This window comes from Pelodiscus sinensis, chromosome 20 (genome assembly GCF_052426305.1).
Source record: "Pelodiscus sinensis isolate ZL-2025 chromosome 20, ASM5242630v1, whole genome shotgun sequence".
Lineage (NCBI taxonomy): Eukaryota > Metazoa > Chordata > Testudines > Trionychidae > Pelodiscus > Pelodiscus sinensis.
The window spans coordinates 1,223,586-1,251,499 of record NC_143071.1 but is presented as its reverse complement, the minus strand read 5'-3'; the positions used below and the strand labels follow the sequence as shown (position 1 = coordinate 1,251,499).

The window sequence follows — 27,914 nt, the reverse complement described above, 5'->3', positions numbered from 1 at the left end:
GCGATGTGCGATGTGCAGTGCGCAATGTGCAGTGTGTGCGATGTGCAATGTGCAGTGTGTGCGATGTGCAGTGTGCGATGTGCAGTGTGCGGTGTGCGAGTGCGCGATGTGCAGTATGCAGTGTGCGAGGTGCAGTGTGCGCGGTGTGCGATGTGCAGTGTGCGAGTGTGCGATGTGCAGTGTGCGCGATGTGCAGTGTGCGATGTGCAGTGTGCGATGTGCAGTGTGCGGTGTGCGAGTGCGCGATGTGCAGTATGCAGTGTGCGATGTGCAGTGTGCGCGGTGTGCGATGTGCGCGATGTGCAGTATGCAGTGTGCGAGTGCGCGATGTGCAGTGTGCGATGTGCAGTATGCAGTGTGCGATGTGCAGTGTGCGCGATGTGCAGTATGCAGTGTGCGAGTGTGCGATGTGCAGTGTGTGCAATGTGCAGTGTGCGATGTGCAGTATGCAGTGTGCGATGTGCGGTGTGCGAGTGTGCAGTGTGCAATGTCTGGTATTTTCTGATTTTTCCGGCTGCGCACCGGACGGAAGCCTGGCATGGGCGAGGGAGCGGCTGGGAGTCCGGGCTGGGAGGGGGGGCTGTGACTGCTGCCGGGAGCCCTAAGTAGTGATCCAAGTTCTTTGGAGTTTTTTTTTTCTCAACAATTTTGTGCCCCCCCCCCTTTTTTTCCCTGCAACAAAATTTTTTCCCAGTTTTTTTTTAGGGGGGGGGAGGGGGAGGGTGTTCGGTATTTTTCTCTCAGCCATCTGGCAACCCTACTCATGAAATGCAGCCTGCACCCCTGTGGTCTGTCTGAGATTAAGCCACATGCCTTGGCCTTGGCTCAGGGTTTGGGGCTGGCTGACTGGTTTCGGGGGGACTCCCCCGGCTTTGGGTCAGTGGGCTTGTGACTGGGTGTCTGCCCCACACTGGCCCTTTAAGGGCTGAAGCCAGCCCTGGGAGAAGGCGGCGAGTGGAGCTGGCGGCTGAGGCTGGATAAATAGGGGCTCCTGGAGGGAGCACACAGTGGCTGTTGCGCCGCTGGGGAGCGGGGCGGGTAGCTGGCTGCCTGGGAAGCTGGAGGCTACCTGAGACCGAGCAGGGCTGGGGAGCTCTGGCCTGGCCTCCCTCCCAGGCTCAGGGCCTGCAGGTACTAGGCTGTTTCCCTGCAGCCCAGGCCCACGCCCCCTCGCCAATGCTGAGAGGCCATGTCAGGCTGCAGTTTGCCCCAGGGCAGGGACTGGCAGTGGGTCACTGAGGCGAGGTGGGCCATGGGAAATCGGGGGCTTCCAGGGAGGGCAGGGGCACTGCCCTAGGACAGCCTGAGGTGGACTGAGCATTGGGCCAGGAAGGGACGTGGAGCTGAACCAAGAGGCCCCTATCCCAAAGGCTGGGGCAGCGGCCAGCGAAGGGTGCTCCGAGGCAGTGAGAGGCGCCGTGGGGTAAGTGCACACCCGGGAAAGCCCGAATGCACTGTTTGGGGCACTAGACCCATTTTGTGTCCGGCTGGGCCCCTGCATATCCCAGGAAAGACAGGATGTGCCCCCAGGGACTCCCCCAGACGTGCACAACTCCAAGATGCTTTGAACAAACTGCCTCGTAACCTGTCAATCATAACATTGTATCCGCAGGGTGTCTCCCTTCTGTCGGCCTGCGCCATGCTTGTGGGTACAGTCGCACCGATGGAGCAGGGATGCCGGATGGGTTCAACGTGCAGGCGAAGGCCATCAAGGGCGGTTCCCAGGCTGGGACACCTCAGTGCTGGGCTCTCCTATGCACTGTCCTTAAGACGTAGCGGTGGCTGGCCTTAGGAAGACACGGGACCGAACTGGCAGGGCCTGGCAGTAACTTCCCATGCAGAAGGTTCAGAGAAGGGCAACTAAAATGCTGAGGGGTTTGGAACGGGTCCTGTCGTTGCCAGATGTTGGGCAGATTGCTCAGCGCTCTCCTGCTCCTGGACCCTCGCCCCTGCTGGAGGGGGAGCCTCCTGGAGTCAGTCGGCCCCCGTCTCCTGGCAGGACACCCCAAGCTGGACACGCAGCCACGTCAGCTGGGATCCTGGAGGGTGGAGCGAAGCCACCGGAGCACGTCGGGCAGCCCCGTGCCCTCCCGGGCACTGGTCTCCACCACAGTGATGGGCTGTTTAGCACAGGAAATGATCTCTGGAATCCGGAACAGCGACTTCATCTCCACCAGGGACATGTAGCAGGGCAGGTCGCTGGAGCCACGTTTGGGGAGGAGAGAGAGAGATTGTGGGAAGCCACCGATGGCCCAACTTAGGGCAACTGGCATTTGCCCTCCCTGCAAGGGGCTGTCACAGGGAGACCCGCCTCTTTGAGAGCATTAGGGCCAGTCTGCCCCCAAGGAAGGCCGGTCAGCCAAGCTGGGACTTAGCTCGTTGCCCAGGGTGCTGACTAGCCCTCAGTTAGGGGCAGCAGTCGTCTCTACTACTGACTCGAGTAGCCTCCAGCCCTCAGTCAGGAAGGGACTCAGCACGGTGATCATTTGGGGGAGGATGGCGCCTGGCGGGAGGAGACCTCAGGCAGGAAATAAGGGGCATGTCCCCAAATGGATGAGAGCCAGATCCCAGCTGTGCAGAGGACTGGCCGATATCTGCATGCTGCTAGCCAAGGGCCTGGGGAGTTCTGCCCAGCTCTCGCCGGGGAGCGGGCTGAGGTGGCACCCCCGATCTGAGGGGGAAAGCTGGGGAGCTGTGAACAAGGAAGAGCCCATGGAACAGGGATCCCCGGTTCTGGAGCAAGGAGTTGGACCCAGGACCGGAGCAGATGATTCGGTGGATTAAAGGGATAGCTTTCAAGGCAAGCCTGTGTGGCCCTAGTTCCAAAGGCCGGCTGGGAAACTGAGGCAGGGCTCTAGTGCTGCAGCTGGTCCCTAGGGGATGACAGAGGGCCCTCAGTGGAGAGCCCAGAGCCTCCCCCGGCCTCCCCGCCTCACAAGGACTGAGCACCAGCAGTTCCAGAGCCTCCCTGCCCTCCCCCCATGGACACTGGTCACTCGGCCTGGGGAGCCCTGGCCTTACATCTTATTGAACAGGATGAGGACGGCGGCCGAGGCGAGCTGCTCTGCAGAGAGGACTGACAGGAGCTGGACGCAGGAGGCGGCGATCTGGGTGGGGTTGGCAGCATCGATCATGAACTGGGAAGCAGGAGAAGGAAGGATCCAGGTGAGCACTCGATTAACACGCAAGACAGACAGGTGGGAGATGTGGGTCAGCCCAGTGCTGCAGCGGGGCACGGGAGGCCAAGTCGCAGCAGGGAAATGAACCCTAGCAGCTCAACAAACTCAAGGACTCAAAAGCTCAAGGACTCAACAAACACTTGAACTATCTCACCCATTACCAAGATAGTTTCCCCAATTATCACCTCTAATACCATTAACTCACAAACATCCCACTCTCCCTACCTCTAATATCATCAATTCACAGACACTTACCTTCCTTCCTCCCCCCCCCAGCATCTCCCTCCTGTTCTGCAATGTGATTTGTCCTTTTCATATTTGTTCATTTTTTTTAATTGTATCCTTTGATCTATATGGTTGTGACAATTTTCTTCCACTATTGGATCTGAGGAAGTGGGTCTGGCCCATGAAAGCTCATCACCTAATAAACCATCTTGTTAGTCTTCAAAGTGCTACATTGTCCTGCATTTTGCTCTAGCAGCTGTGGTGAGGTCTGGAATGTGGGGGCCTCACTCCATGGCCACGGGAGGGTGAGGAGGCCCCTCGCCATGCCTATACCCACAGGGCCCGTTGCTCAGGAGCAGCACAGCTAGAGATGTGGGAGTCACCCTGCAGTGTAACGGGTGTGAGAGGAGAATCAAGCCCCAAGGTGATGGGAGATATCTCCCACACCGAGGGATGCGATGCAGGAAGAAGCTGGGGCAGGTACAGTGAAAGGCCAGGCCGGAGTCTGGCTCCCAGTGAGGGGTTCCCTCGCCCCACGGCCATGACCACACCTGCGAGGGCTTTGGGGAAGAAGGGCAGCACTTCCGCTCTGGTGGCGGGATTCGACTTCCCAGGAAGGGTCAGTAAATGTCCATTTCACTGGCCACACAAGTGAGTGAAATTATCTCCACTGCTAAGTCACAACGACAGAGGCAAAGTAAGAAAAACGCAGCTCGAACATGAGCCTCATGAAAGAATTTCCTGGCCTGTCCATCTTCTGCACTCGTGAAAAATTAAATCAATAAACAGGGAAAATGCCTGAAAATAAACATTGATGTTACGTGCTGAGATGATTAAATCTAGCTCTGCCAAGCCCAGGCCCTCCCCACCACTGATTTCTCCGCGTGGCCTGAACTAGCGGTGTGAGCAACAGGTCGCTTCCCCCCCTTTGCTGCCTCTGATAGGTGGGGGGGAGGATGCTTCCAAGTGGCAGCGCCACATGGAGCCTGAGATCAACTGGGGATTCCCCTGCTGACCCTGGGCTCCATGCTGCACTTCCGCTTTGAAACACCGTGGGGAACATGGGCCCAGAGGGGGACTGCTCGTGTCCCCCGCTGGCCCTGTGCTCCCGCAGCGCTTTCGCTTTTGAAGTGTAGCAACAGCCCTGGGCAAAGGCGCCCATCGACTAACTGAACAGTGGATGCAAACTGCATCGACTATCCGATTAGCCCACTAATCTAACCGTAACATCCCTCGTCAGAACGTGGGGTCTGCTGACTTGCTGGATCGTCTTGGAAAGTGTCTTCCTTTTCCTCTGTGTCTCTGCCCAGCTGCACCATGGGCTGGACTGCCTCTCCCAAAGGGAGCTGTTGCCTCTACTCCTCCCGGGCAGGCCAACCAGCACCCCACCTGGGATCCCTCCACAGGCAGGGCAGCTCCAGTGCAGCCCGAGCCAACAGACCGGTTGGGTAGATGTTGGTGATGGGCTAGGAAAGGGGGTGCCGAATCCAGATCCAAGGGATGTGCACTCACCAGGACCGAGCTGCAGTCTCCATAGAAACTGGACCAGATCGGGCCCATGCAGCCTCCCAGCTCCCGAATCGTGATCTTCTTCTGGATTGAAAGGTCTGTGAGATTTGTGCCCACCTGCGAGATCAGACGATAACAGCAGCCAGAGTCAGGTGCTAGGGAGGCGTTAGGCTCCATTGTGAGGAGCGCAATCGCCTGTTAGCGCATCACCAAGGTGGAGGTTACAAAAGCAACCTGTGGGGCCTGTTCACACTGCAGCATGGCAGTGCCAGCTTTCGGCCTGGCTACAGCACTGTCCGCACGGGGAAAGCACCGCTGGGGGGTGGCCATCCCGCCAGTGGCACAGCTCTGGCCAATCCTCCACCGCAAGAGGCTGGCACAGATTAGAGGCTGCAATAAAGCAGAGAACAGGGGCAGGTAGGGGGAGACATTTCCAGCAGGCATCAGTCAGCAGTGCTCTGCAGGGCGCCCCCCACACAATTCAGTCAGCAGTGCTCTGCAGGGCGCCCCCACACCATTCAGTCAGCAGTGCTCTGCAGGGCGCCCCCACACCATTCAGTCAGCAGTCCTCTGCAGGGCGCCCCCACACCATTCAGTCAGCAGTGCTCTGCAGGGCGCCCCCCACACCATTCAGTCAGCAGTGCTCTGCAGGGCGCCCCCCACACCATTCAGTCAGCAGTCCTCTGCAGGGCGCCCCCACACCATTCAGTCAGCAGTGCTCTGCAGGGCGCCCCCACACCATTCAGTCAGCAGTGCTCTGCAGGGCGCCCCCACACCATTCAGTCAGCAGTGCTCTGCAGGGCGCCCCCCACGCCATTCAGTCAGCAGTGCTCTGCAGGGCGCCCCCCACGCCATTCAGTCAGCAGTGCTCTGCAGGGCGCCCCCCACGCCATTCAGTCAGCAGTGCTCTGCAGGGCGCCCCCACGCCATTCAGTCAGCAGTGCTCTGCAGGGCGCCCCCACATCATTCAGTCAGCAGTGCTCCGCAGGGCGCCCCCCACACCATTCAGTCAGCAGTGCTCTGCAGGGCGCCCCCACACCATTCAGTCAGCAGTGCTCCGCAGGGCGCCCCCACACCATTCAGTCAGCAGTGCTCTGCAGGGCGCCCCCACACCATTCAGTCAGCAGTGCTCTGCAGGGCGCCCCCCACACCATTCAGTCAGCAGTGCTCTGCAGGGCGCCCCCCACACCATTCAGTCAGCAGTGCTCCGCAGGGCGCCCCCACATCATTCAGTCAGCAGTGCTCCGCAGGGCGCCCCCCACACCATTCAGTCAGCAGTGCTCTGCAGGGCGCCCCCCACACCATTCAGTCAGCAGTGCTCTGCAGGGCGCCCCCCACACCATTCAGTCAGCAGTGCTCTGCAGGGCACCCCCCACACCATTCAGTCAGCAGTGCTCTGCAGGGCGCCCCCACACCATTCAGTCAGCAGTGCTCTGCAGGGCGCCCCCCACACCATTCAGTCAGCAGTGCTCTGCAGGGCGCCCCCACACCATTCAGTCAGCAGTGCTCTGCAGGGCGCCCCCCACACCATTCAGTCAGCAGTGCTCTGCAGGGCGCCCCCACATCATTCAGTCAGCAGTGCTCTGCAGGGCGCCCCCACACCATTCAGTCAGCAGTGCTCTGCAGGGCGCCCCCACACCATTCAGTCAGCAGTGCTCTGCAGGGCGCCCCCCACACCATTCAGTCAGCAGTGCTCTGCAGGGCGCCCCCACACCATTCAGTCAGCAGTGCTCTGCAGGGCGCCCCCCACACCATTCAGTCAGCAGTGCTCTGCAGGGCGCCCCCACACCATTCAGTCAGCAGTGCTCTGCAGGGCGCCCCCACACCATTCAGTCAGCAGTGCTCTGCAGGGCGCCCCCCACATCATTCAGTCAGCAGTGCTCTGCAGGGCGCCCCCACATCATTCAGTCAGCAGTGCTCTGCAGGGCGCCCCCACATCATTCAGTCAGCAGTGCTCTGCAGGGCGCCCCCCACACCATTCAGTCAGCAGTGCTCTGCAGGGCGCCCCCCACACCATTCAGTCAGCAGTGCTCTGCAGGGCGCCCCCACACCATTCAGTCAGCAGTGCTCTGCAGGGCGCCCCCCACACCATTCAGTCAGCAGTGCTCTGCAGGGCGCCCCCCACACCATTCAGTCAGCAGTGCTCTGCAGGGCGCCCCCACACCATTCAGTCAGCAGTGCTCTGCAGGGCGCCCCCCACACCATTCAGTCAGCAGTGCTCTGCAGGGCGCCCCCCACACCATTCAGTCAGCAGTGCTCTGCAGGGCGCCCCCACACCATTCAGTCAGCAGTGCTCTGCAGGGCGCCCCCCACACCATTCAGTCAGCAGTGCTCTGCAGGGCGCCCCCCACACCATTCAGTCAGCAGTGCTCTGCAGGGCGCCCCCACACCATTCAGTCAGCAGTGCTCTGCAGGGCGCCCCCACACCATTCAGTCAGCAGTGCTCTGCAGGGCGCCCCCCACACCATTCAGTCAGCAGTGCTCTGCAGGGCGCCCCCACATCATTCAGTCAGCAGTGCTCTGCAGGGCGCCCCCCACATCATTCAGTCAGCAGTGCTCTGCAGGGCGCCCCCCACACCATTCAGTCAGCAGTGCTCTGCAGGGCGCCCCCACACCATTCAGTCAGCAGTGCTCTGCAGGGCGCCCCCACATCATTCAGTCAGCAGTGCTCTGCAGGGCGCCCCCCACACCATTCAGTCAGCAGTGCTCTGCAGGGCGCCCCCCACACCATTCAGTCAGCAGTGCTCTGCAGGGCGCCCCCACACCATTCAGTCAGCAGTGCTCTGCAGGGCGCCCCCCACATCATTCAGTCAGCAGTGCTCTGCAGGGCGCCCCCCACACCATTCAGTCAGCAGTGCTCTGCAGGGCGCCCCCACACCATTCAGTCAGCAGTGCTCTGCAGGGCGCCCCCACACCATTCAGTCAGCAGTGCTCTGCAGGGCGCCCCCACACCATTCAGTCAGCAGTGCTCTGCAGGGCGCCCCCCACACCATTCAGTCAGCAGTGCTCTGCAGGGCGCCCCCCACACCATTCAGTCAGCAGTGCTCTGCAGGGCGCCCCCCACACCATTCAGTCAGCAGTGCTCTGCAGGGCGCCCCCACACCATTCAGTCAGCAGTGCTCTGCAGGGCGCCCCCCACACCATTCAGTCAGCAGTGCTCTGCAGGGCGCCCCCCACACCATTCAGTCAGCAGTGCTCTGCAGGGCGCCCCCACACCATTCAGTCAGCAGTGCTCTGCAGGGCGCCCCCCACACCATTCAGTCAGCAGTGCTCTGCAGGGCGCCCCCCACACCATTCAGTCAGCAGTGCTCTGCAGGGCGCCCCCACATCATTCAGTCAGCAGTGCTCTGCAGGGCGCCCCCACATCATTCAGTCAGCAGTGCTCTGCAGGGCGCCCCCACACCATTCAGTCAGCAGTCCTCTGCAGGGCGCCCCCACATCATTCAGTCAGCAGTGCTCTGCAGGGCGCCCCCACACCATTCAGTCAGCAGACCTCTGCAGGGCGCCCCCACACCATTCAGTCAGCAGTGCTCTGCAGGGCGCCCCCACACCATTCAGTCAGCAGTGCTCTGCAGGGCGCCCCCCACACCATTCAGTCAGCAGTGCTCTGCAGGGCGCCCCCCAGTCAGCAGTGCTCTGCAGGGCGCCCCCACACCATTCAGTCAGCAGTGCTCTGCAGGGCACCCCCACACCATTCAGTCAGCAGTGCTCTGCAGGGCGCCCCCACACCATTCAGTCAGCAGTGCTCTGCAGGGCGCCCCCACACCATTCAGTCAGCAGTGCTCTGCGGGGCGCCCCCACACCATTCAGTCAGCAGTGCTCTGCGGGGCGCCCCCCACACCATTCAGTCAGCAGTGCTCTGCAGGGCGCCCCCACACCATTCAGTCAGCAGTGCTCTGCAGGGCGCCCCCACACCATTCAGTCAGCAGTCCTCTGCAGGGCGCCCCCCACACCATTCAGGGCTCAAGCTGGCGCCAGAGGGGGGGATTGGGGAAACTTTTGGGTCAGGGACCACTGGTCCACAGGAAAATCAGTCGGGAATCGCACACAAGTGAGAAGCAAAAAGCTCAGGAGAAAACCCTCATTGACCTGGCCCCCAACAGAAAAAAGACATTCACCTTACTACCCTCGAGCTCTACCTGAGCCTGGGGGGACTGGGGCTAGTACATTTTGTGGGGCCCCCAGGCTCTGGGATGGGGCCAAAGTGAGAGGTTCAGTGAATGGGAAGGAGCAGCTGGGGAGTGGGCTGGGCAGAAGGTGGGATACAGGAGTGAGTTTGGAATCTGGGCAGGAGGGGGGTGCAAGAGGAGGGTGAGGGTGCGGGGTTTGGGTAGGAGGGAAGTGCAGGAACAGGCGGGATCTGGGCCAGAAGGGCAGGGGAGAGGGGAACTTACCTGGCACGGTTCCCGAAGCAGGGGGATGGCTCTACAGGCTTCAGGGAAGTGCCCTCTGCAGACACTATCCCCCACCAGCCATGGGAGAGCATTTCTCTATAGCCCGTAGAGCGGTTTCCACCCGTGCCAGGCACAGCCTGCAGTCCGGATCCGGCCCCGGCTTGTCTTAATTGGGCCTGCAGGGCTCAGGACTATCCCAGCAGCTTGCTCTGCTGCAGGGGGTAGGGGGCAAGGCCTGAGCCCTTGGGGAGGAGGTTCCCCATCCCACCTTGATGCTGATGTTTTCTGACTCATGAAGCTCCTGTGCAGGGACCCAGCAGCCTTTTGTGCAGTGCATGACCAGTCGGGGTCGAGCTGGGCCTGCTGGGCCTGGAAACACCTTCCTAACGCAAATGCAAGAGGTTCTCAGCCCCACTGCCTCAGGGACTGACCCCCCAGAGAGCAGCAGCCTGGCCCCACACTGGGTTGAGCTGCCCCCAGCTGAGTGAGGCTGTACAGGACAGCCCTGGTCTGGCCTGCGCAGACAGCCATGGGCACCAGGGGCAGCTGCTGGCACTGACACCTGCCAGGCCCAGGGAGCCCGCCCCAGCCCGGCCATACCGTGGGCAGCGTGGGGGGCGGCTCCCCAAGGTCTCTGGGCCCATCCTTGGAGCAGAGCTGTGCGGGCAGCTGTTAAGGAGCAGGGGGGGGATAACAAGAACAGCCCCAGACACTGCCCGCCCGGGGGTGTGGGAACTAGCCCCCCCTCTTGTGGCAGTTGCCATGGATACAGCGTTGGCCGTTTGGTTCAATGGCTTTCAGCTCTCTCCCCCTGCCCCCAGTAAAATAGGCGAGAACCGACCCGCAGCTCCCCCCCCGCACATGCCAGAGAGTGGGGGCCCCCAATCCCTCTACTGCCTGCTCCCCCCGCTCCAACAACCCCCTCCCCCCTTACTGCCCGCTCCGACCCCCCCACAACCCCCTCCCCCCTTACTGCCCGCTCCGACCCCCCCACAACCCCCTCCCTCCTTACTGCCTGCTCCGACCCCCCCACAACCTCCTCCCCCCCGCTCCAACAACCCCCTCCCCCCTTACTGCCCGCTCCGACCCCCCCACAACCCCCTCCCCCCTTACTGCCCGCTCCGACCCCCCCACAACCCCCTCCCCCCCCCGCTCCAACAACCCCCTCCCCCCTTACTGCCCGCTCCGACCCCCCCACAACCCCCTCCCCCCTTACTGCCCGCTCCGACCCCCCCACAACCCCCTCCCCCTCCCCCCCTGCTCCTCCCCCCCTGCTCCGACCCCCCCAACCTCCTCCCCCCTACTGCCCCTCCCCCCGCTCCAACAACCCCCTCCCCCCTTACTGCCCGCTCCGACCCCCCCACTGCCCCTCCCCCCCCCCGCTCCGACCCCCTCCCCCCACTGCCCCTCCCCCGCAGGATATTCTGCAGCCGCTTCACCAGCAGGGTCTTGCCCACGCCCGAGGCGCCCAGCAGCAGGTACATGGGGCAACTGGGCCCCGGCCCTCGCGCCCGCCCGTTGCCATGGAGACGCGCTGCCTCGCTTCCATTGGTGGGCGCGGCAGAGGCGCTGAGCGCTCACTGGCTCGCTGGCCTGTCGCTCCGCTCTCCCGCTGGCCAACCGTGCCCCGTTCGGAGGAAGCCCGCCCCCGCCGGAAGCCGGAAGCGGAAGCGCAGCCTGTGACGATCCGAGGCCGAGCGGAGACGGGCCGGGAGTTCCGGGGGCGCCATGGGACGAGGCGGCGGCACCTTCGAGCGGCTGCTGGGTACGGGGGGGAGGGGTGACCTTCGACCCCGGGACCTTCCCCCCCCCCCATCCCGGCGTCTGCCCCCGCGAGCGCCGCGGCCTGAGGCGGAGCCCCCCCCCCCCCCCCCCGCGGCGACCCGCTCTCCAGCCGGGCGGGCCCCGCCCCTTCGCGCCGCCCCGCCCGGCCTGGCTGGGCTGCCCCGGGCCCTCGGCCCTGCCTCTGACGGGCGGGGCGGGGCGGGGCTGAAGCGCTGCGGCTCGTTAGCGGGTTGCGGAGACCCCGCGGGCAGCCAGCGGCGGGACTGACCCGAGACACGTGGCTAGAAGCGGCCACGAGCGGCCGTGCGGGGTCAGACCAAGGGTCCGTCCAGCCCGGTGTCCTGCCTGCCACAGGGCCAGCGCCGGGTGCCCCAGAGAGGGTGGACCGAAGACAGTGACCAAGCGATTTGTCTCCTGCCATCCCTCTCCAGCCTCTGACAAACAGAGGCCAAGGACACCATTTTATCCGCTGGCTAATAGCCTTTTATGGACCTAATCTCCATGAAATTATCTAGCGTCTCTTTAAACTCTGTTCTAGTCCTAGCCTTCACTGCCTCCTCTGGCAAGGAGTTCCACAGGTTGACTACACGCTGTGTGATGAAGAACTTTCTTTTATTCGTTTTAAACCTGCTCCCCATTAATTTCATTTGGTGTCCTCATGCGTTATGACAGCCGTATCTAGGAACGGCTCCTTCAGAGACCCCGCTGCAGGGTGGAAGGGTCATAACTTGGTCCTAAACATTTAGGCTGTGTCTACCCTGGCGCGATCTTGCGCCAAAGCGGCTGCTCTTGCGCAAAAACTTGCTCCCTGTCTACACTGGCTGTGTGTTCTTGTGCAAGTAGACTGACGTTCTACTGTATGAAATCAGTGCTTCTTGCACAAGAACTCTGATGCTTCCGCTCAGGAATAAGCCCTTTTGTGCAGCTGTTCTTGCGCAAGAGGCCAGTGTAGACAGGCAACATGAATTTCTTGTGCAAGAAAGCGTCTATAATGGTTAAAATGGCCATCGGCGCTTTCTTGCGCAAGAGAGCGTCTATAATGGCAAGGATGCTCTTGCGCAAAAGCACATGCCAGTGTAGACGCTCTCTTGCACAACTACTTTAACGCAAGAACTCTTGCGCTAACGAGTTTTTGCACAAGATCATACCAGTGTAGGCGTAGCCATACTGCAGACTGACGTGTAACAGGTGTGGGAACTGAGTCCTTTTCTTTTCAGAGAAGCACATTAATGATGGTTGGAGAGCACTGTAAAAACCTTGCGCAGCCACACTGAGTGTTGTGTAAGGACTGCCTTTGTTTTGCAGTATGGGTTTTGAAATCTGAGCCCCCTTGAAAGTGGACTTGGAAGGAACCAAGCAGTTCTTATTAGACGCACAAAAATACCAGGGACTGTAAAGAAGCTGGGCAGTTAGTGGGTGTCTCTGGCCAAATGACTGCTGGGGAGTCACTTCTCATCTGAGTGAGATCTGCTACATGAGATGGTGGAACTGAGGCAGCCGGTTCCAAAGAGACTAATGAATATTTCAATTCCTTGCAGATAAAGCCACCAGTCAGCTTCTGCTGGAGACAGACTGGGAATCCATCATGCAGATCTGTGACATGATTCGTCAGGGAGACACTCAGTAGGTGCCATCCCGCTTCCTGCCCTGCTCACTGCACGTAGGCTAAGAACGTATGCCCAGCAGCCTGGGTCAGCCCCCTGGTCCACCTGGACTCTTACCCTGTGACGTGGCACAGGAGATGGTACAACCCAGCATCTGGAGATCAAGTTTCTGACCTGGGAAACTGCAGCTCATGTCCCACCTTGGACCCTGAGAATAAATGGGCCTTAAACATCCCTGTTCTTTTGCCCATATCAAACCCTTTGCCTTTTCTCATTATTCGAGTGAGGTCAGTGGGCCGCGATGCTGTAGCTAGACTCCTCAGCCCGAAATGCATGTGCTCTCTGTTTTCCAGAGCTAAATATGCAGTCGGTGCGATCAAGAAGAAAGTCAATGACAAGAACCCCCATGTGGCGCTCTATGCACTAGAGGTAAGCTGAAGCCAACCCAGCAAAGTGCAGTCTCCCCAGGGGGATGCTCACACTATTGCTCAGACTGCTCTCTGGGAATGGTGGCTCTGCAGAGCTGTCCCCGAGGACTGCAGCTGACAGATGTGCGGATTCTGTAGCTCGGAGCCCCTCACGCCCCAGCGTGCGAGCTGTTGACCCTGGTTCCTTTTGCCAGCAGCCAAACTGAATTAACCCTCTTAAAAGGACTTAACATCCGGCCCTGCCATTGCTGTGCCAAGCAGGCGGACGCTTTGATTGCAAGTGGGACATTGTGGAATCGTGAATGGCAGGGGGCGAGGGGCGGGGCACATCCCTGCACTACTGCGTACTCTGGGCATGTTCGAGCCCCACGCTAGCGTGACCCCCCTGTTACCAGAGTCCAGCGCCCCAGTTCAAGGGCTGGCTGGGCACTTGGAAGTCGCAGATGTTTCTCTGCCTGTAGTTGGTACCAGTGCGGTGGGTTAGGTGGTGCCCCCGGTGTGTGTGCAGGTTACAGTACCCTGTGGCTCACCTCTCCAACAGCTGGGCCTGAGCTCTGTAGGGGCCATGTGTGTTCATCTGTCTAGGTCTTTTTCCCTGCAGGTCATGGAGTCTGTGGTCAAGAACTGTGGCCAGACAGTCCACGATGAGGTGGCCAATAAACAGACTATGGAGGAGCTGAAGGAGCTATTCAAGGTAGCTCCTGTTTCCCTCTGGCTGGGGTTGGGGGAGGAAGGGGGAGGCGCTAAAATGGTAAATGCAGCATCTTTCTAGGTCCCTGCTAATGCAGAGGGGCCCTTGGGGGTCTGGAAATGGGGCAGCCTGAAGACATGGGAGAAGCAGGATGCGGAGCCCCCCTGTAAAAATCATGTCAGAAGAGACACGCCTGAAGCTCGTGTCTGAGCAACTGGGGCACAGTGCAGGGTCTGTTACTTGGGATTTCTCAAGGGCAGCTCCAGGGAACAGCCCCTGGGGGGGGGGGAGGGAGGGAGGGAAACACCCCAGCAGATACGATGCTGTCTGGGGGCCATTCGATGGGAGACCTCTTGGGCATTGTTTGAGTTAGCCATAGCCAGTGGGGGGAGGGGACCTGGCTCTCTCCCACAAGACAAGCTGAGGTGGAAAGTGCCGAATGCGTTTAGTCCGTGTGGGGCGAGAGGCTGCGGGGCGCCTGTGGCAGGCTGGGCAGGCTGGCGCCCAGGTGCTGGGATGAAGGAGCAGCATGTTCAGGGAGACCAGGCGGGAAGACACTTGCGTCTTGTGCTCCAGGGCGCAGGCTGCCCCCGCTGGAAGCCGTTCTCCTGCCCCGTCTCCAGCGCGCACAGCTGAGTTCAGTGGCGGGGTTTTTCTCCTTCCTCTGTAGCAGCTGCCACTGGCTGCTGTCTGAGGCGGGGGACTGGCCGAGTCTCGTGGGCGCTTTGCTGATCTCTCCTCTCAACGCGGAAGAGGGGGCCCTTCTCTTGCCATCCTCTTCCTAGGCGTGTCTCGTGGGCGCTGGTTCAGCTGGGTCTGGCCTGGCGTAAGCCCGGAGCCTGGCTTCTCTTGATTGCCAGCGGCAGCCACCAAGTTCGGCTGGGGGGGGTGGCTTTCAGACAGCCTTGGTGTCCCAGTGTTCAGTGAGGCTTCCATGCTGGGGGAGGGGCTATACACCTGGGATTACCGAGACCCGTGAACGCGGGGGGCTCTGAGTCAGTCCATTTGACCCCGGGGCAGCCACTCTCCAGGTGCTTTCTGCCTGGCCAGGCACTTAGCGTGTGTGCTGGGTGCTAGTGCAAAGCACTTGTCACGTCACAACCCCACCTCCCTAGCGACTGAGGCCGCGCTAGACACAGGGACTGCTCAGGGGGCCACGGGTAGGCATTGAGCCTCCCAAATGCAGGATCAGCTCCAGTCTCTGCTTCTGCTCGGGGGAGGCGGGGGGAAGGGAGGAACAGAGTCTTCCAGCAGCCTGTGCTTTCCCCTCTGCAGAGACAGGTGGAAGTGAACGTTCGCAATAAGATCCTGTACCTGATCCAGGCCTGGGCTCACGCCTTCCGCAACGAGCCCAAGTACAAGGTGGTGCAGGACACCTACCAGATCATGAAGGTGGAAGGTAAGGCCTGTGTGGGGAAAGGTGGCAGCAGAGGGTGGGCCATGGAGAGCAGGTGGCAGTACCAGCCGGCGTGGAAGTGGAGAAGGCGCAGACGGGTTTACGTTCAGTGCCGTGCCGGCTGGCGTGGGAGCGGAGTGGGCCCAGATGGGTTTACGCACCGTGCTCTCTGGCGTGGCAGTGGAGCGGGCACAGACGGGATTATGTTCAGTGCCGTGCTGTCTGGCGTGGAAGTGGAGCGGGCGCAGACGGGTTTATGTTCAGTGCCGTGCTGTCTGGCGTGGAAGTGGAGCGGGCGCAGATGGGTTTATGTTCAGTGCCGGCCGGCGTGGAAGTGGAGCGGGCGCAGACGGGTTTATGTTCAGTGCCGGCCGGCGTGGAAGTGGAGCGGGCGCCGACGGGTTTATGTTCAGTGCCGTGCCGTCTGGCGTGGAAGTGGAGCGGGCGCCGACGGGTTTATGTTCAGTGCTGTCTGGCGTGGAAGTGGAGCGGGCGCCGACGGGTTTATGTTCAGTGCTGTCTGGCGTGGTAGTGGAGCGGGCGCCGACGAGTTCTTGGTCAGTGCTGTGCCGGGCGGCGTGGAAGTGCAGCGGGCGCAGACGGGTTTATGTTCAGTGCCGTGCCGTCTGGCGTGGAAGTGGAGCGGGCGCAGACGGGTTTATGTTCAGTGCCGTCTGGCGTGGAAGTGGAGCGGGTGCAGACGGGTTTATGTTCGGTGCTGTGCTGTCTGGCGTGGAAGTGGAGCGGGTGCAGACGGGTTTATGTTCAGTGCCGTGCTGTCTGGCGTGGAAGTGGAGCGGGTGCAGACGGGTTTATGTTCAGTGCCGTGCTGTCTGGCGTGGAAGTGGAGCGGGTGCAGACGGGTTTATGTTCAGTGCCGTGCCGTCTGGCGTGGAAGTGGAGCGGGTGCAGACGGGTTTATGTTCAGTGCCGTGCCGTCTGGCGTGGAAGTGGAGCGGGCGCAGACGGGTTTATGTTCAGTGCCGTGCCGTCTGGTGTGGAAGTGGAGCGGGCGCAGACGGGTTTATGTTCAGTGCCGTGCCGTCTGGCGTGGAAGTGGAGCGGGCGCAGACGGGTTTATGTTCAGTGCCGTCTGGCGTGGAAGTGGAGCGGGTGCAGACGGGTTTATGTTCAGTGCCGTGCCGTCTGGCGTGGAAGTGGAGCGGGTGCAGACGGGTTTATGTTCAGTGCCGTGCTGTCTGGCGTGGAAGTGGAGCGGGCGCAGACGGGTTTATGTTCAGTGCCGTCTGGCGTGGAAGTGGAGCGGGCGCAGACGGGTTTATGTTCAGTGCCGTGCCGTCTGGCGTGGAAGTGGAGCGGGCGCAGACGGGTTTATGTTCAGTGCTGTGCTGTCTGGCGTGGAAGTGGAGCGGGCGCAGACGGGTTTATGTTCAGTGCTGTGCTGTCTGGCGTGGAAGTGGAGCGGGTGCAGACGGGTTTATGTTCAGTGCCGTGCCGTCTGGCGTGGAAGTGGAGCGGGCGCAGACGGGTTTATGTTCAGTGCCGTGCCGTCTGGCGTGGAAGTGGAGCGGGCGCAGACGGGTTTATGTTCAGTGCCGTGCCGTCTGGCGTGGAAGTGGAGCGGGCGCAGACGGGTTTATGTTCAGTGCCGTGCCGTCTGGCGTGGAAGTGGAGCGGGTGCAGACGGGTTTATGTTCAGTGCCGTGCCGTCTGGCGTGGAAGTGGAGTGGGCGCAGACGGGTTTATGTTCAGTGCCGTGCTATCTGGCGTGGAAGTGGAGCGGGCGCAGACGGGTTTACGCCCAGTACTGTGCTGTCTGGCGTGGAAGTGGAGCAGGCGCAGACGGGTTTATGTTCAGTTCCGTGCTGTCTGGTGTGGAAGTGGAGCGGGCGCAGACGGGTTTATGTTCAGTGCTGTGCTGTCTGGCGTGGAAGTGGAGCGGGCGCAGACGGGTTTACGCGCAGTACTGTGCTGTCTGGCGTGGAAGTGGAGCGGACGCAGACGGGTTTACGCGCAGTACTGTGCTGTCTGGCGTGGAAGTGGAGCGGGCGCAGACGGGTTTACGCGCAGTACTGTGCTGTCTGGCGTGGAAGTGGAGCGGGCGCAGACGGGTTTATGTTCAGTTCCGTGCTGTCTGGTGTGGAAGTGGAGCGGGCGCAGACGGGTTTACGCGCAGTACTGTGCTGTCTGGCGTGGAAGTGGAGCGGGCGCAGACGGGTTTATGTTCAGTGCCGTGCTGTCTGGCGTGGAAGTGGAGCGGGCGCAGACGGGTTTATGTTCAGTGCCGTGCTGTCTGGCGTGGAAGTGGAGCGGGCGCAGACGGGTTTACGCGCAGTACTGTGCTGTCTGGCGTGGAAGTGGAGCGGGCGCAGACGGGTTTATGTTCAGTGCTGTGCTGTCTGGCGTGGAAGTGGAGCGGGCGCAGACGGGTTTATGTTCAGTACTGTGCTGTCTGGCGTGGAAGTGGAGCGGGCGCAGACGGGTTTATGTTCAGTGCCGTGCTGTCTGGCGTGGAAGTGGAGCGGGCGCAGACGGGTTTATGTTCAGTGCTGTGCTGTCTGGCGTGGAAGTGGAGCGGGCGCAGACGGGTTTATGTTCAGTACTGTGCTGTCTGGCGTGGAAGTGGAGCGGGCGCAGACGGGTTTATGTTCAGTGCTGTGCTGTCTGGCGTGGAAGTGGAGCGGGCGCAGACGGGTTTATGTTCAGTGCTGTGCTGTCTGGCGTGGAAGTGGAGCGGGCGCAGACGGGTTTATGTTCAGTGCCGTGCTGTCTGGCGTGGAAGTGGAGCGGGCGCAGACGGGTTTATGTTCAGTGCCGTGCTGTCTGGCGTGGAAGTGGAGCGGGCGCAGACGGGTTTATGTTCAGTGCCGTGCTGTCTGGCGTGGAAGTGGAGCGGGTGCAGACGGGTTTATGTTCAGTGCCGTGCCGTCTGGCGTGGAAGTGGAGCGGGCGCAGACGGGTTTATGTTCAGTGCCGTGCCGTCTGGCGTGGAAGTGGAGCGGGCGCAGACGGGTTTATGTTCAGTGCCGTGCCGTCTGGCGTGGAAGTGGAGCGGGCGCAGACGGGTTTATGTTCAGTGCCGTGCCGTCTGGCGTGGAAGTGGAGCGGGCGCAGACGGGTTTATGTTCAGTGCTGTGCTGTCTGGCGTGGAAGTGGAGCGGGCGCAGACGGGTTTACGCGCAGTACTGTGCTGTCTGGCGTGGAAGTGGAGCAGGCGCAGACGGGTTTATGTTCAGTTCCGTGCTGTCTGGTGTGGAAGTGGAGCGGGCGCAGACGGGTTTATGTTCAGTGCTGTGCTGTCTGGCGTGGAAGTGGAGCGGGCGCAGACGGGTTTACGCGCAGTACTGTGCTGTCTGGCGTGGAAGTGGAGCGGGCGCAGACGGGTTTACGCGCAGTACTGTGCTGTCTGGCGTGGAAGTGGAGCGGGCGCAGACGGGTTTACGCGCAGTACTGTGCTGTCTGGCGTGGAAGTGGAGCGGGCGCAGACGGGTTTACGCGCAGTACTGTGCTGTCTGGCGTGGAAGTGGAGCGGGCGCAGACGGGTTTATGTTCAGTGCCGTGCTGTCTGGCGTGGAAGTGGAGCGGGCGCAGACGGGTTTACGCGCAGTACTGTGCTGTCTGGCGTGGAAGTGGAGCGGGCGCAGACGGGTTTACGCGCAGTACTGTGCTGTCTGGCGTGGAAGTGGAGCGGGCGCAGACGGGTTTACGCGCAGTACTGTGCTGTCTGGCGTGGAAGTGGAGCGGGCGCAGACGGGTTTACGTTCAGTGCCGTGCTGTCTGGTGTGGAAGTGGAGCGGGCGCAGACGGGTTTATGTTCAGTGCTGTGCTGTCTGGCGTGGAAGTGGAGCGGGCGCAGACGGGTTTACGCGCAGTACTGTGCTGTCTGGCGTGGAAGTGGAGCGGGCGCAGACGGGTTTACGCGCAGTACTGTGCTGTCTGGCGTGGAAGTGGAGCGGGCGCAGACGGGTTTATGTTCAGTGCTGTGCTGTCTGGCATGGAAGTGGAGCGGGCGCAGACGGGTTTATGCGCAGTACTGTGCTGTCTGGCGTGGAAGTGGAGCGGGCGCAGACGGGTTTATGTTCAGTGCCGTGCTGTCTGGCGTGGAAGTGGAGCGGGCACAGACGGGTTTACGCGCAGTACTGTGCTGTCTGGCGTGGAAGTGGAGCGGGCGCAGACGGGTTTACGCGCAGTACTGTGCTGTCTGGCGTGGAAGTGGAGCGGGCGCAGACGGGTTTATGTTCAGTGCCGTGCTGTCTGGCGTGGAAGTGGAGCGGGCACAGACGGGTTTACGCGCAGTGCTGTCCGGCGTGGGAGCCGAGGGGGCACAGACGGGTTTACGCCCATATTTATACCTGCTGGGTGCTGGAGCTGTTGTGGGAATGGCTTGTTCCGGGATGGGCGGCTGAGGCTTGGGTGTGCCTGGGTTTCCCTGAAGCGCTGGGTGCACAGGAGGGCAGCGCCTGTTGTTTGGGCACTTGTGCTCCTTGCTATGCCGGGGTGAGGGGCTGCCAAGCCGCGTGAGACCCAGCCTGGCAGGACGCTGGCTTATCTCACTTGGAGTTCAGGCTCCTGACGCATTTTACCGGAGGGCCCTGCGTGGGCCCACGTTGCCTGGCTGGGCCAAGTGGTCAGTCGGCGTGAGCCCGACCTGGGCGCAGTGGGCTGCCCTGGACTCCCGTCGCCAGGAAAGGGACGTGTGCCCTCCCAGCCCTGGGAGGTCGGTGACGTGATGATGTGGAACGGCTGAGCAGGAGCCCAGCTCTGAGCACTAGGCACCGCTGCCCCCAGTGCGCTGGGCCCACGCTTCACTCGCACGTGTTCTGTGCTTCCTGCAGGTCACGTGTTCCCGGAATTCAAGGAGAGCGACGCCATGTTTGCTGCCGAAAGGGTGAGCTGCCCGGTGGGGAGGGGCTCTGGTGTTATCCAGCCACCTGCCACTGCTGTCTCTGGCCACCCTTCAGTGGGAGGCCAAACCTCAGTCCCAGCTGGCAAAGCGCCCACAGCCTGGGCTCCAGGCATTCCCGCAGGTTCAGCCAGCCCTGGTGGGACGCGGCTCTGGAGCGGAAGGGCAGAATCCCTTCTCCTCACGGGCCTGCTAGTGCGTAGGGCCCAGGGATCTGCAGGAGGGCAGCCTCTCCAGCCGGTTCTTGTCTTGGCACCCCGCTAGGGTGCTGCCTGGGCACAGGGGTTCCCGCCAGGCAGACCGGCAGCGGTGTGGTGGCATGGGCGCCCCTCCTGGGAGCGGCCGAGAGGCCCCGCGGAGCCAGCCCACGGCTGGGCCCGTCCTAACGCAGGCCTCTGCTCCGCCGCAGGCGCCTGACTGGGTGGATGCCGAGGAGTGTCACCGCTGTCGAGTGCAGTTCGGGGTTGTGACCCGCAAGGTGGGTGCTGCTCTCTGCTTCCTGTCCCTGTGGGCCCCGCCGGCGACGAGCTGCAGGAGCCTGGGCTGGGTGGGGGAAGGGCTCTGCCAGCACCTTACGCGATGGGCGGGGGCACCGCCCTGGCCTGGGGACGGTGCCCAGGTGCCAGCTGCCAAGGCTGAGCCTGTCCCCTCGGTTTGCAGCATCACTGCCGGGCCTGTGGGCAGATCTTCTGCGGCAAGTGCTCCTCCAAGTGCTCCACCATCCCCAAGTTCGGCATCGAGAAGGAGGTGCGGGTGTGCGAGCCCTGCTACGAGCTGCTCAACAAGTCAGTACCTGGCCGCAGGGTGCCCTGTGGAGACGGGCAGGTTCCAGGGCTAAGGGGCAGGGCTCGGGGCGCGCACCAGACGCCGAGCCGCCGGCTGGCTGGGGGGCGGGGCTGGGGGCGCGCACCAGATGCCGAGCCGCCGGCTGGCTGGGGGGCGGGGTTGGGGGCGCGCACCAGATGCCGAGCCGCCGGCTGGCTGGGGGGCGGGGTTGGGGGCGCGCACCAGATGCCGAGCCGCCGGCTGGCTGGGGGGCGGGGCTGGGGGCGCGCACCAGACGCCGAGCCGCCGGCTGGCTGGGGGGCGGGGCTGGGGGCGCGCACCAGACGCCGAGCCGCAGGCTGGCTGGGGGGCGGGGCTCGGGGCGCGCACCAGACGCCGAGCCGCCGGCTGGCTGGGGGGCGGGGCTGGGGGCGCGCACCAGACGCCGAGCCGCAGGCTGGCTGGGGGGCGGGGCTGGGGGCGCGCACCAGACGCCGAGCCGCCGGCTGGCTGGGGGGCGGGGCTGGGGGCGCGCACCAGATGCCGAGCCGCAGGCTGGCTGGGGGGCGGGGCTGGGGGCACGCACCAGACGCCGAGCCGCCGGCTGGCTGGGGGGTGGGGCTCGGGGCGCGCACCAGACGCCGAGCCGCCGGCTGGCTGGGGGGTGGGGCTGGAGGGCAGGGCTGGGGGCGCGCACCAGACGCCGAGCCGCCAGCTGGCTGGGGGGCGGGGCTGCCTGGGGGGCGCGGCAGGGCTGCTGCCTGGGCCCCACTCTCTGCTTTCGCCTCTGCTTCAGGAAAGCGGAGGGCAAAGCGGCTGCCCCCACCGAGCTGCCCCCCGAGTACCTGACCAGCCCCCTGTCTCAGCAGTCCCAGGTAAGCGGCTGGCTGCAGCTTGGGGTTGCTCCCGCCGGGCCGTTCCCTTCCCTGCTCGCTGTGCCACTGAGCCCCTCTGTCTGCAGCTGCCCCCCAAGCGGGACGAGACGGCCCTGCAGGAGGAGGAGGAGCTCCAGCTGGCCATCGCCCTCTCGCAGTCGGAGGCGGAGGAGAAGGAGAGGATGGTTCGTAGCCCGTGGGAGGGAGGGCGCTGCCCGGGGCCTTTCCCAGCCTCCGGCAGGCTCCCCGGAGGCCTGGCAGCAGCCGGTCCCCAGCCTGGGGCCGAACACGGCCCTCCCCTGGTGGGGGCGCTGCAGGCCGAGCAGTCTCACCTGTAGGGCAAGCTCCAGGGCCTGGCACAGCAGGGAACAGAGACGGGCAGGGGCTAGCAGGGGCCTGGCACCGGCTGCAGGGATCGGGCCCACCCCTGCAGTCGCCGGAGCAGAGGGAAGCGGCGCGACCAGCCCTGCCTGCTCCGTGGGCTCCCAGTGTGGCTGGGGGGGGGCAGGCTGGGGGGTGCCAGGACAGTACTCAGGGCAGCTCTGATTCCTCCCTGTGCAGAGACAGAAGACAAGCTACTCCGGGTACCCGAAGGCCGAGCCTGCGCCCGTCACCTCGTCCGCACCCCCGGCCAGCAGCCTCTACTCCTCGCCCGTGGTGAGCGCCTGGCTGCCCCGGCGGAGGGGGTGGGGGGGGGACACGCTGACTACCTGCTGCGGCCTGGCGCTGGGTGCGGGGCGTGAGCTGGTCGGGCAGGGGCTCTGGCATAGGGGGAGGAGTGTAGGTGTCTCGGCCTGACGTCTCCCCCCATCTCCCCCCAGAACTCCTCTGCACCGCTGGCCGAGGACATCGATCCTGAGGTAAGGCCCCTGTGCCCGGGGGGGCTGGCTCCAGGCAGGCTCTGGTGCTTACCCCTGCCCCTCCCCCCTGCTTTCCTGGCAGCTGGCTCGGTACCTGAACCGCAACTACTGGGAGAAGAAGCAGGAGGAGGTTCGCAAGAGCCCCACCCCCTCCGCCCCACTGTCCCTCTCCGAGCCAGCGGCCCAGCCAGGGGACGGGCATCCCCCCCCGCTCGGCGTGGTGGAGGTAAGGGGGGGGCCCTCTACTGTCCAGTGTGGGCTCTTGATCCCTGTGTCCGGGGGGGCTCGGGCTGACGGGGCAGCGCGGCCCCCTCATTCTGGGGGGTCGGGGGCTGACGGCGTGGCCTGTTGCTTCGGGGGTGGGGGTGTTCCAGCTGACGACGTGGCCTATCACTGGAGAGGGGGGCGGCCTGTCGCTCCGGGGGAGGCGGGTTGGCTGATAGCGTGGCCTATTGCTCTGGGAGGCAGTTCTGGCCTGTCACTCGGGGCAGGAGGGTGTGGGGCTGACGGCGCGGCCTGTCGCTCGGGGGGGGCGGGAGGGTGGCGGGCTGATGGCGCGGCCTGTCGCTCGGGGACAGGCTGACTGCGCGGGGGGGCTGACTGCCGCGGGGGGGGCTGAGGCTGGCGTGGGGGGGGGCTGACGGCGCGGCCTGTCGCTCGGGGGCAGGCTGCAGGCTGCGCGGGGGGGGCTGACGGCGCGGCCTGTCGCTCGGGGGCAAGCTGACTGCGCGGGGGGGCTGACTGCCGCGGGGGGGGGCTGACGGCGTGGGGCTGACGGCGCGGCCTGTCGCTCGGGGGGGGCAGGCTGACTGGGGGGGGGCTGTGGGGGGGGGCTGACGGCGCGGCCTGTCGCTCGGGGGGCAGGCTGACGGCTGGGGGGGGGGGGCGCGGGGGGGGGGGCTGACAGCGTGGGGCTGACGGCGCGGGGGGGGGCTGAGCGGCGGGGCTGACGGCGCGGGGGGGGGCTGACGTGGGGGGGGGCTGACGTGGGGGGGGGGGGGGGCTGGCGGCGGGGCTGACGGCGCGGCCCGTCGCTCGGGGGGGGCTGACGGGGCTGACGGCGCGGGGGGGGCTGGCGGCGCGGCCCGTCGCTCGGGGGGGGCTGACGGGGCTGACGGCGCGGCCCGTCTCCAGCAGTACCAGAACGGGGAGGCGGAGGAGAGCCACGAGCAGTTCCTCAGGGCTCTGCAAAACGCCGTCAGCACCTTTGTCAACCGGATGAAGAGCAACCACATGCGCGGCCGCAGCATCACCAACGACTCGGCCGTGCTCTCCCTCTTCCAGTCCATCAACAACCTGCATCCCCGGCTGCTGGACCTGCTCAACCAGCTGGACGAGCGCAGGCGTAGGTGGCCCCCGCCCAGGCTACGCTGGGGGGCAGCTCGGCGGGACCGAGGGGCGGGCACAGAGGAGCAGCCTGGGGGCGCAGCTCGCTGGTGCAGGGGGAGAGTTCTCTGGGGGGGTGGGCACAGAAGAGCGGCTCCCGGTTGGGGGCAGCCTGCTGGGGCGGGGGCCTCTCTGGGGGGGTGGGCACAGGAGCGGCTCCCCTCTGAGGCCTGGTTGGGGGCAGCCCACTGGGGCAGGGGTCTCTCTGGGGGGGGTGGGCACAGAGGAGCGGCTCCCGGTTGGGGGCAGCCCGCTGGGGCGGGGGTCTCTCTGGGGGGGGTGGGCACAGAGGAGCGGCTCCCGGTTGGGGGCAGCCCGCTGGGGCGGGGGTCTCTCTGGGGGGGCGGGCACAGAGGAACGGCTCCTGGTTGGAGGCAGCCCACTGGGGCGGGGGTCTCTCTGGGGGGGCGGGCACAGAGGAACGGCTCCCGGTTGGGGGCAGCCCGCTGGGGCGGGGGTCTCTCTGGGGGGGGTGGGCACAGAGGAGCGGCTCCCGGTTGGGGGCAGCCCGCTGGGGCGGGGGCCTCTCTGGGGGGGCGGGCACAGAGGAACGGCTCCTGGTTGGGGGCAGCCCGCTGGGGCGGAGGTCTCTCTGGGGGGGCGGGCACAGAGGAACGGCTCCTGGTTGGAGGCAGCCCACTGGGGCGGGGGTCTCTCTGGGGGGGTGGGCACAGAGGAGCGGCTCCCGGTTGGGGGCAGCCCGCTGGGGCGGGGGTCTCTCTGGGGGTGGGCACAGAGGAGCGGCTCCCGGTTGGGGGCAGCCCGCTGGGGCGGGGGTCTCTCTGGGGGGGCGGGCTCCTGGCTGGGGGCAGCCCGCTGGGGCGGGGGCCTCTCTGGGGGGGGGGCGGGCTCCTGGCTGGGGGCAGCCCGCTGGGGCGGGGGTCTCTCTGGGGGGGCGGGCTCCTGGCTGGGGGCAGCCCGCTGGGGCGGGGGCCTCTCTGGGGGGGCGGGCACAGAGGAACGGCTCCCGGTTGGGGGCAGCCCGCTGGGGCGGGGGTCTCTCTGGGGGGGCGGGCACAGAGGAACGGCTCCCGGTTGGGGGCAGCCCGCTGGGGCGGGGGTCTCTCTGGGGGGGCGGGCTCCTGGCTGGGGGCAGCCCGCTGGGGCGGGGGCCTCTCTGGGGGGGCGGGCTCCCGGTTGGGGGCAGCCCGCTGGGGCGGGGGTCTCTCTGGGGGGGCGGGCTCCTGGCTGGGGGCAGCCCGCTGGGGCGGGGGCCTCTCTGGGGGGGCGGGCTCCTGGCTGGGGCCCCGCTCTGCCAGGTGAGCTTAGCCTGGAGCCGCCTGCGGGCTGCCTGCAACGGGCCCCTTGCCCTGCAGCAGCCCCACGCGGTGCCCTCCCCCAGTGCACTACGAGGGCCTGCAGGACAAGCTGGCACAGATCCGCGACGCCCGCGGGGCCCTGAGCGCCCTGCGGGAGGAGCACCGGGAGAAGCTGCGCCGGGCGGCCGAGGAGGCGGAGCGCCAGCGCCAGATCCAGCTGGCCCAGAAGCTGGAGATCATGAGGCAGAAGAAGCAGGTGAGGCAGGGCACCCTCCAGGGCCTGGGGCCGGTGGGCTTGGGGGGCCGCGGCAGGGCCAGCCCGTGACCCTGCGGGTGCCCGGCAGGAGTACCTGGAGATGCAGCGGCAGTTGGCCATCCAGCGGCTGCAGGAGCAGGAGAAGGAGCGGCAGATGCGCCTGGAGCAGCAGAAGCAGACGATCCAGATGAGAGCCCAGATGCCAGCTTTCTCCCTGCCCTATGCCCAGGTAGTGCAGCTGTGCCCAGAGCCCTGCCCTGCGCGCTCTCCCCAGGGCCCCCCTCACCCTCTCCTCTCCGCAGCTCCAGGCCATGCCAGCAGCCGGAGGAGTGATCTACCCGCCGGCCGGGCCCACCAGCTTCCCGGGCACCTTCAGCCCGGCCGGCTCCGTGGAGGGCTCTCCCATGCACGGCGTGTACATGAACCAGCCCGCGCCAGGCAGCGCCGGCCCCTACGCACCCATGCCCGTCGCCGGGGCAGGTAAGAGCCGGGGCCAGGCAGCACCGGCCCCTACACACCCATGCCCATCACCGGGGCAGGTAAGAGCCGGGGCCAGGCAGCGCCGGCCCCTACGCACCCATGCCCGTCGCCGGGGCAGGTAAGAGCCGGGGCCAGGCAGCGCCGGCCCCTACGCACCCATGCCCATCACCAGGGCAGGTAAGAGCCAGGGCCAGGCAGCACCGGCCCCTACACACCCATGCCCATCACCGGGGCAGGTAAGAGCCGGGGCCAGGCAGCGCCGGCCCCTACACACCCATGCCCATCACCAGGGCAGTTAAGAGCCGGGGCCAGGCAGCACCGGCCCCTACACACCCATGCCCATCACCGGGGCAGGTAAGAGCCGGGGCCAGGCAGCGCCGGCCCCTACGCACCCATGCCCGTTGCCGGGGCAGGTAAGAGCCGGGGCCAGGCAGCGCCGGCCCCTACGCACCCATGCCCATCACCAGGGCAGGTAAGAGCCGGGGCCAGGCAGCACCGGCCCCTACACACCCATGCCCATCACCGGGGCAGGTAAGAGCCGGGGCCAGGCTGTGCTGGCGGGGCTGGCTGCTGCACCAGGCACCTCACTGTCCCTCTCTGCTGCAGACCCTGGCATGGTGGGTGCCTACATGTACCCGGCAGGAGGCGGGCAGGCAGCGCCCCAAGGACAGGCGGCTCCCACCACTACCCCAGCCTACTCCTCCTACCAGCCCACCCCGACCCAGGGCTACCAGGCAAGTCCCCCACGCCCTGCTGGGGCTGCCCCAGCGAACCCTGCGAGACGGGGCGCCAGTGGGGAGACCCCCCCTTACCTGTGCTCTTCCCGCAGGGCACCCCCTCACAGGCCCCCCAGCCCGGCACCATGGGCTACATGGGCTACCAGCCCTACAACATGCAGGTGAGTGTCCCCTGGCTGCTGGGGGGCTGCTCGCCGGCCAGGGGGTGGGAGGCGGTGGGGAGAGGGCCATGGGGCTGGCTCCTCCATATCCCCTGGACCCTTGGCCCTTCACGGCTGCAGTTCTGAGCCCAGAGCCCTGGCGGCCAGTCTGATCGCTCTCCCCTATGGTCCCCAGGGCCTGCTGTCGACCCTCCCTGGGCAGGAGCCAGCCCTGAGCAGCCTGCCCCCGCAGCAGCCCTACCTCTCGGGACAGCAGCCCATGTACCAGCAGGTGAGCGCAGGGCCCTGAGGGCCCCCATCGCCGGGAGCCTGGCTCTGGCCCTGCCTCCAGCACACGGGGCGCTGAGCCCTCCACCCCCAACTGTGCACTCAGGGCCAGGCCAGGCAGGACCACACGAGGCCCGTCTCCTGACGCGGGGTTTCTGTTCCAGATGCCGCCCCCAGCAGGGCCCCCCCAGCAGCAGCCGCCGCAGCAGGTCCCAGCGCCGCAGAGCCAGGGCAGCAGCGAGGCCCAGCTCATTTCCTTCGACTGAGCGCAGCCGGGGAGCCCCACATAACACTACTGCCCGCAGGAATCACTCCCCTTGTCGCCCCCACCCTCCGGACCGCCCGCCCGCAGGGAGGGACCTTGGCATGCGCCCTCCTGGCCTGCCATGGGCGCCCTCGGCTCCTGGGCTTCCCCAAGCCCCTCCCCCGGGGAGCCAGAGCACTAATGAGGCAGGCCAGGCTGCCCTACCCTGCTCGGCTGCAGGCAAGAGACGCACCAGCTGCCGCCGCTCTGCCCACATGGGGGTAGATCTGCCCCTCTGCACAGCCCAGCCTCTGCCCTCTCTGCACAGGGCCGGCCTCTCCTCTGCTCTAGTAGGAGCCTGGTCCCTTACGCCCCCAGCTGGCACCCCCATCCTCTGCCCCTCCAGAGCAGCCTGGCCTGTGCGTACCCCTGAGAGCCCAGCCCCCCCCCTTTGGGGAGCCAGGACCTGCGCTGCTTTTGGACACTCATCTCATCCCGCGTGGTGGAGTAGGCAGAACGGAACCGGTGACAATAAAACGTATTTAACGA

General features: G+C 64.9%; 2 protein-coding genes across 11 annotated transcripts in view; one reads left to right on the top strand and one right to left on the bottom strand.

Annotated features, from left to right (window-relative positions):
- Positions 1-10,929, bottom strand: part of ARL16 (ARF like GTPase 16) — a 14,255-nt gene extending 3,326 nt beyond the window's left edge. For 2 of the 8 annotated variants that reach the window (XM_089771995.1, XM_089771996.1), the window contains exons 1-6: positions 10,731-10,893; positions 9,908-9,966; positions 5,148-5,303; positions 4,917-5,030; positions 3,022-3,137; positions 1,586-2,199 (exon numbers count right to left, since the gene is read on the bottom strand). In XM_089771995.1, the coding sequence (XP_089628121.1) occupies positions 2,028-2,199; positions 3,022-3,137; positions 4,917-5,030; positions 5,148-5,303; positions 9,908-9,966; positions 10,731-10,791 (678 nt within the window). In that variant the 5' untranslated portion in view covers positions 10,792-10,893 and the 3' untranslated portion in view covers positions 1,586-2,027. Of the gene's footprint in view, positions 1-710; positions 2,200-3,021; positions 3,138-4,916; positions 5,031-5,147; positions 5,304-9,575; positions 9,691-9,907; positions 9,967-10,730 lie in introns of those variants that run through there. The other 6 variants (XM_089771999.1, XM_089771997.1, XM_089772001.1 and 3 more) reach the window with 6 other exon arrangements.
- HGS (hepatocyte growth factor-regulated tyrosine kinase substrate) lies at positions 10,923-27,914 on the top strand. Of its 3 annotated transcripts, none has more exons than XM_075904178.2 (21): positions 10,923-11,072; positions 12,631-12,715; positions 13,050-13,125; positions 13,726-13,818; positions 15,091-15,214; positions 20,008-20,060; positions 20,485-20,553; positions 20,736-20,860; positions 21,637-21,715; positions 21,802-21,900; positions 22,277-22,372; positions 22,537-22,575; positions 22,658-22,801; positions 23,713-23,920; positions 25,304-25,476; positions 25,565-25,705; positions 25,779-25,956; positions 26,563-26,690; positions 26,786-26,854; positions 27,030-27,125; positions 27,286-27,914. In XM_075904178.2, exons 1-21 carry the CDS (start codon positions 11,036-11,038, stop codon positions 27,385-27,387), a joined length of 2,214 nt encoding a protein of 737 aa, XP_075760293.2. In that variant the 5' UTR covers positions 10,923-11,035; the 3' UTR covers positions 27,388-27,914. The 3 variants fall into 3 exon arrangements, with proteins under 3 accessions (XP_075760293.2, XP_075760292.2, XP_075760294.2); XM_075904177.2 differs by having other exon boundaries at positions 23,710-23,920; XM_075904179.2 differs by lacking the exon at positions 21,802-21,900 and having other exon boundaries at positions 23,710-23,920.

Coding starts and splice junctions, on each gene's coding strand:
- HGS (XM_075904177.2), top strand. CDS start 11,036: ATGGGACGAGGCGGCGGCACCTTCGAGCGGCTGCTGG. Junction 22,373..22,536: donor GCCTCTACTCCTCGCCCGTG/GTGAGCGCCTGG, acceptor ATCTCCCCCCAG/AACTCCTCTGCACCGCTGGC. Junction 27,126..27,285: donor AGCAGCCCATGTACCAGCAG/GTGAGCGCAGGG, acceptor TTTCTGTTCCAG/ATGCCGCCCCCAGCAGGGCC.